General features: G+C 45.9%; 1 protein-coding gene across 1 annotated transcript; it reads left to right on the forward strand.

Annotated features, from left to right (window-relative positions):
- Positions 1–703: 703 nt before the first annotated feature.
- LOC121835759 (nuclear apoptosis-inducing factor 1-like) lies at positions 704–1344 on the forward strand. Its single transcript, XM_042290238.1, has 2 exons — positions 704–1004; positions 1229–1344. Exons 1-2 carry the CDS (start codon positions 704–706, stop codon positions 1342–1344), a joined length of 417 nt encoding a protein of 138 aa, XP_042146172.1.
- Positions 1345–7104: the final 5760 nt, after the last annotated feature.

Raw genomic sequence — 7104 nt, forward strand, 5'->3', positions numbered from 1 at the left:
GGAGTGAGCTGTACCTAGAGAGGGAATCTAGGGAAAACTGAAGAAATACCGGAGAAAACAGAGGGTGCGTTCCAAATCTACTCGAGTGGATCCGAGTTACCCTGGCAGATCATGTCACGTGACAACAAAAATCGAGTAATGCCGGATTCGGGTAGGTTTTCGATCGCAAAGGTACAAAACCTTTACCCTAGAGTGAGACCGAGTAAATTTTGGAACACGGCCGAAGATTCCGGACGTGGAAGTGACGAGTTGTGACCTCCTGTCCAATAAGAAAGCGCCGGCGACGCGAGGCGGCAAGCGAGAGATCGTCTGCTTCTGCTACGCTAGGATCGGTTTGGGCAAAGAGAAACGACGACAGTCGCAAAACTGCGGCACATGTCTCGTACATACCGTGGTTCCGTGCAAAATAGAAGAAAGAAAAAAAAAAAGAGTCAGCGATGCGCGGTTTTGGGTAGAGTTTAGTGCGCACCAACGCTGTCATATTGCTTCGTATCGCGATCGTCTGTCACCACCGTCGTCGACGTCCAGTGCGTACGCCGAATAAAGTTGTTTACATAAATGCGTGCGTGTCCTTAACGCCCAATTTTTTAAGAAAAAAAAATGCGCTGGACGTATTTTCTCGGAAGCATTTGCAATAAAAGTTGATAATTATGTTTCGATCATTAAGTTAGCAGACGACCGTCTGAGTTTGCTGCACGCAGACATGGATGTTGCCGGTCCATCACGGATGCCTCCCAAGGTAAAGAAATCAAATTGGTCCGAAGATGATAAGTTTCAATTGGTTTACGAAATCGAGAAACGAAAACGTATAATTAAGAACAAATTTAACAACAATATTACAAAAGCTGCTAAAAGAAAAGCGTGGCAAGAGATCGCATCCGTGATGAATTCGCGGCATCCGTCGACGCTGCGCACTGTGCCGCAACTCAAAAAGCAGTGGCAGAACCTCAAATCTCGCAGCCGCGCAGAACTGACCCTCTCGAAGAAAGCACACTCCACGACCGGTGAGTTTACTATACATATGTTTTTACTACACATAAAAATGAAGCACACATTCTGTTGGCTAAAGAAGTTTTTTATCCACTTTCTCATTTTCTTGGCTAAATTATAGAAGAAATTAAGATATCAAGCTATTAATACAATCAAATCAAAACAATGAATGTGCTTGCTGCAATCAGATAAAATTTAATGCTCAAACAAAATATAGAGAGAACCTTGTCTTCCACAGGCGCAGGGCGCAACGACCACACGCTGACACCGCTGGCTGAGGCTGTGCTGGCGGTCATCGGTTCCACAAGCCCCAACCTTCTGGGTATCGAAGGAGGCGTAGACACCGACGAGTGAGCTGTCATGTTACTGCTATTTGTACGAAGTCTAGCCTTTCGAGATTCACACAATTGGGGGTTCTACTAGCAAAGCTAATATTGTATTCATAATCATATCTGAAGTTCGCAAGTACTAAATACTGGGCCACTCAAAGAAATGTTCTGGTGTGTTCTCTCCAGAGCAAGAAAGAACCGTGCACATCCAAGAACTCTAAAACTTCGAGCCATGTTACCTGAAGTTAAAGTCGAGCTAGGCATGTCAATGAAAGACCACTGCGCTCATCAATGATGATCATAAAAATAATATAAACAACAATAATAATAATAGTAATTATTGGATTAGGAGAGCCACGGCACTGCAGAAAGGCAGCAGCCCGTGCAAAGTACGCCCGCAATGCCACATCTTCTGATGGTGATTATGTGATGATGTAAGATCACGACCTAATCTTGTGAGATGCAAGATTAAAATGATGGTGATTATGAGCCGACATGTACATGGGGAGGACGACGCAGTCTTCTGAACATCGCAAGCGCCGTTGGCCGAGTCTTGAAAGTTTGGGAAAGAAAAATGATAGCAGACTTAGGCTGGTACACTGCTGAAATGGTAGAAGGTATATCTTAAAAAGGTATCATGTAATCCGAACAAGACAAAGGGGATTGTTTCTACTACACTACCATTACAAAATACATTATACTCTCATGATTTCAAACTCCAGGAAGCCATGAATTTTGTTTGATTTATCAGAAATTTATCTAAATAATGATGCAAGATAAATATATGATTTGCCTTATGAGTGGCTTCACATACACAGAAGATATTTCATGCTTTCCTTTACATAGGCCTACTGATCATAACCAGGTATGCTACACATGAAACATTCGTGAAATGTAAGACAAAAGTTTATTTATCCCTCAAAAATGTTCATTGTTGTGGGCTGTTCAAAGAGCACATGACAACTCAAAACGAAATTCAGTTTGTTCATCGGGTCAAGAAGTTGTCTAGTGTGAACTATTAAACGGGGGACACGTGAACAATAAAAGCGGGCACTGCACCACAGTTTTCATAGCAACTTGTGAGGACGTTGTGACTTGACCATGCTATGCCACTTAAATTCAATGCCGTTGTCCTGTAATTCATATTTTTTGTTCTTGCAGCCCTTTTGTTTAGTACACATCTTTCCGAGCATCGGTGCACAGCAGAGGGAACACCCATGGATCTGTTGCTTCTCCGCAATGTGCCGGCGCTCGGTGTACGCCATGCTACCAGATCACAGCGTCTGCGCAAGTTGCTGTAGAAATTTCCGCATGAGCCCCGTTGAGTGCGCTTATCACCGAGCACCGGTGCATTGCAAAGAAGCAACAGCTCCATGGGTGTTCCCTCTGCAGTGTACCGGTGCTCGGAAAGAAGCACACTCAACAAAAGGGCTGCAAGAACAAAAAATATGAATTACAGGAAAACGGAATTCGGTTCAAGTGGCATATGGATACACTAAGAACATAGCGAGACAACCACACTTAGGAAATTTGTTTGAATTAACCAGAAGTATAATATCCGAGTTCGAATTATCGCAAGACTACCGTATACAGGCTAGACTTTTATGAAGTGAAGCTGAACTATGACAAACAGCAAAAAAATATATTGTTTTATGTTGAAAATTCTACTGCTACAAAGACCCAAAGGTCACAGACACAAAGCTTGGACCTCATTTGCTTCAGGTCCGTTGTATTGAGATGGCAAGTCAAATGAATGAAGGCACAAAGCTGAGACAGTCTGTTGCATAAACATATTTGTGCGAGATTAGTGCTCTGAAATCTCGCTCATTTCGTAGGTAGCATTCACTGTCACAGCTGAGTTCGCTGCTGCTGAGCATATGCTGACGTCAAGCTCTTGCAACACTTCCAACATGCACATTGCATACCATGAGGAATGTCTTTTCTGAAATAAAACCACCTTGAAAGGGTGAACAGTATTGATAAATAAAAGAAATCAGAAGTAATCCTGAGCAGTCAGTTCAAATATGGTGTACAGTGAGTACAATTTATTAAGCACCGACCAGTAGACACTACCACTAAATTTGGAATCACCCTGAGCAGATCTGTTGCTCAACATGGTAGTCTTTGACATAAAACAGAATTGTAGGGACAAGCAACCAGAAATATCTGGCCGGCATCAACACTGCACACTGGATCTCCATGAAGCCAGCTGTTTTCACAACTAATAGCCGCAACAGTCAAGATCGGGCTTGACCTGCACACTGTAGGCTGGCTTTACTAAAGCCCACATACTTTCACAACTAATAGCAGCAATGGCCGAGAGCTGAGGAGTCGAGCTTGATCCACATGCACACAAAAAGCATGAATGAAATACAAATAAGAGTGTTTCAAATTATGTACAAGGGTGACAAGACTGACATTCTGGTGTATTTTCCTTAGGGCCAGCACAGCACAAGTCAGCGTGCAGCCAATTACTGACGAGGAGGTTGGAGAGGACAGAGTCCTGAACTACGAAGTTGAAGTGGACCCCGGGGTCGCATTCCTCGAGGTGCCGGAGTCCGAAGAAACGCAGGACTACGAGCCTCCGGACTGGCCGATGGACGAGGATGAGGCACCCGTGGAGCCTGGTGCAGCAGCTGCGCTGCTACGTCGGGAGGGGCCTCCTCCTGTGGCAGGGGGACCGCCTGAGGCAGCAGCTGCTGCTGAAGGGCGACCGGCACCACTGGGCCGGCAGGGACCACCTCGTTCACGACCGGTCTGGAGGCCCAGCGCACCACCCGCAGGCTCGGCAGCCAGCACACGGGCTGCAGACAAACAGTTCTATAAGGACATCATGGAGCAACAACACGAGAATGTAAAGTTAGAACGGCAGTGCCTCCTTGCCAAACTGAAAGCGACGGAAGAGCAGGCAAGGGCAGCAAGGGCAGCCTGCGAGGCTGCCGAAATGATGAAAAAGGCTGCAAACTTTTATATTGAACAGGGAGAAAAAATTTTCATGTTACTTGGGAAGGCCCTACAACAAGACCCTTAAAGGGGAGGAGGGGCCTTCAGTTTGGCAAAGAGGCACTGCCGTTTTAGCTTTACTTTGTAAATACAATAAACAGTTTTTTTTTGGTTAGTTCTCTTCAATGTCTTTTTGGTTCCAAGTATGCAAAAAAATTCCACTGCATTATGTATTTCATTTAGCAACATGAAAAACTAAAGAAATGATGCATCATAAAAAAATGCAACGACTTTTACACACTCAGCTAAGTAAAAGTGAAAGTCATTAGTGTAATAAACACGCGTAAAGACCGCACCCGCAAAAAAAAATGTTTGCCTTGCGCACCATTGCATTTGTACAGGCCTGAGCGATGTCACCGCCGACGTGGCATGCAGTCAGCATCAAAGCTTTTTTTTTCCTTTGCAATCCTTACAATCATCTCCCTTCTTGCTGCCTTTGTCGAAGTTGCTTAAGGCATATTCAGCCAAAACACCTAACTATTCATCTCCCTTTTTATGTTTGAGCAACCTTCATCTATGATCCACTGACGTCAAAGCCGAGTGGGAACGACAACGAAAGAAAGTACAAACTGCAGGTCCAAAATGGAAGCGCAGCGGCGTAAAGGCCCATACACACAGTTTCGTTTCAGTGCGTTTGACTGCACTGTATCGAAAAGTAGCCACAACTCCTTGGGCCGCCTGTGGTTCATATAAAACAAAGCAACTAACTTGCTTATCAGACGGCAAACAAACCGGGGCCCCGCACCATGCTGGTGATTGACTTCCCACCACATGGAAGCACTTACCAAGGCATAGGATGCCACAAATTGCCCGGACATGCACTGATGTGCACCATATTTTCTACAAAACTACCTGGTTTTTGGCATGCGAACTTGAAAAACTGTGCCAAACTTACGATGACGACATTCAACCAGCCTGTACGGGATATTTCGGCGTTGGTAAAGTGTGCTACGAGCAGAAAGTTCCAATATGCCACCGACAAAGTTTTGATGCGAAAGGCTATTGTGTCGGAAGAACAAATTTAAATATGCGGTTCAAGGCATAACTGGAATCCTGCAATTATTTGACCAGCGGCTCTAGACGCCACTCATAGTAAAGTTATGAGTTAGTGAAGTATTGATAAACAATGCAAGGATCCATGTGTCATGGACCGCAAAGGCCGATGTTTCGGTGGCAGCGTTTCAGCGAGCATGCATTTGGGGGCCACTGCCGACTGATCATTGCCTGGCCGAGCTCGCGGCGAGGCATGCTTCCCGTACTCGGCGAGGAGGCCCCGAAGGTGCGCTCAAAACATAGAAACTACATCATGAAGATAAAGGCAAAGGGCATCGTTATCACGAACAGGCAAGGCTGATGCAAAGAGTGTGTGAACATAAATGTTAAAAAGTGTTGTCAATGCACCGCCACGAAGAGTCCTGCCAACTGTGCAGCCGCAGCCCTCCTCTGCCACTCGGACTTTCTTTTCTTTGACAGTTACTCTGTTGCGGGGCGACTCAATGAAACTATCGCCGCGATACATAGCAAGTGCTACAGCTGAATCAGGCGCATTTTACCATAGCTCTCGCTGCAAATGGCCGTCGCCTCAACCACCAGTATATAGTCGACTACAGACATGATGGTTGTAATCACATTCTGCTTGTACAGTGGCGTCGAAACGAAACAGGGGGGCGGGGGAGAGACTGCCCCCCCGACAGGTCAGAAATTTAATGGAAAAGATATGGGGGAGGAGTGCAAACTTGCCCTTCCCCCCCACCACTGTCGCCCTCCCCATCTGCTGAATGGTCCTGATGTCTCTGTGCTTGTAATCACCCATTTTTTCTGACAAAAACTTTTACTTCAGTGTCCTATTCGAAAGTTTCTGGCAATAGCCACAGTTTCAACAGACTGTTCATGGTGACTGTTGTGTGTAGAGTGGTGGCACCATCGGGGACACGGACCGCAATTCTAGAAGATTACGCCACACCGCGGAAAAAATGCAACGCACGCAGTCAACGGCCAACGCCAGCCAGTGAACCTATCATGTCTTCATTACGTAGCCTTTGTATCTTGAGTCAATAAATAGTTCATGTTATCCGGTCATTATCTACTGGCCAGGATCTATCATGTGGTGATGAGGATAAGATTGCATAGAGACTGTTGCACTCTACGGCCCCACATCGGAACGTACAGGTGAGGCAGAAGGTTTGTGAACATCGCCCTTTGTTCGGGTACCCCCCTTGTACCCTCGACAAGAAATGGCGACCCTGGGACAGATAGGAGAATTCAACCCTGCGTTTCCGGAGAAGTGGGACGTCTACGAGGCAAGATTGAACTTCCACCTCGAGGCCAACGATATCACCAACCCAACCAGAAAACGTGCTGTTTTTTTTTTTTTTAGCGTTTGCGGTGCTGCCATTTTTGACTTAGTACAGTCACTATAGTATACTCGCGTTGGCAACTCCCAAAACGAAGACCTTCAGCCAACCGTCGGAGATTGTACGCCAGAATGCCTTTACCGACGGAATCAGGGTCCCGAGAAGTCTGTGGCCTTATTCATTGTGGAACTACGGCAGTTGTCACAAAACTGCAACTTTCCAAATCTCACGGAAACACTGTGAGATCTACTCGTGTGTGACCTGAGGGATGAAACTCTTGAAGCTCGACTTTTCGCAAAAAAAAAACTCTCCTTCAAGATCGCTCAGGAAGAAGTGCTGGCAGCTGAAGCGGCGGCTCAAAGCACCACGATGTGAGGGGAGGAGAACCAACTGTGGCAACCAACGTTGCCATACATCAGGACTAAGAG

Source organism: Ixodes scapularis, unplaced genomic scaffold, assembly GCF_016920785.2.
Source record: "Ixodes scapularis isolate PalLabHiFi unplaced genomic scaffold, ASM1692078v2 PGA_scaffold1__304_contigs__length_218370807, whole genome shotgun sequence".
Taxonomy (NCBI): Eukaryota; Metazoa; Arthropoda; class Arachnida; order Ixodida; family Ixodidae; genus Ixodes; species Ixodes scapularis.

Bases quoted from the DNA above. Each gene is read 5' to 3' on its own strand.
- LOC121835759 (XM_042290238.1), top strand. From the start codon at position 704: ATGGATGTTGCCGGTCCATCACGGATGCCTCCCAAGGTAAAGAAATCA. The intron at 1,005-1,228 runs GTGAGTTTACTA...TGTCTTCCACAG, and splicing joins GAAAGCACACTCCACGACCG to GCGCAGGGCGCAACGACCAC.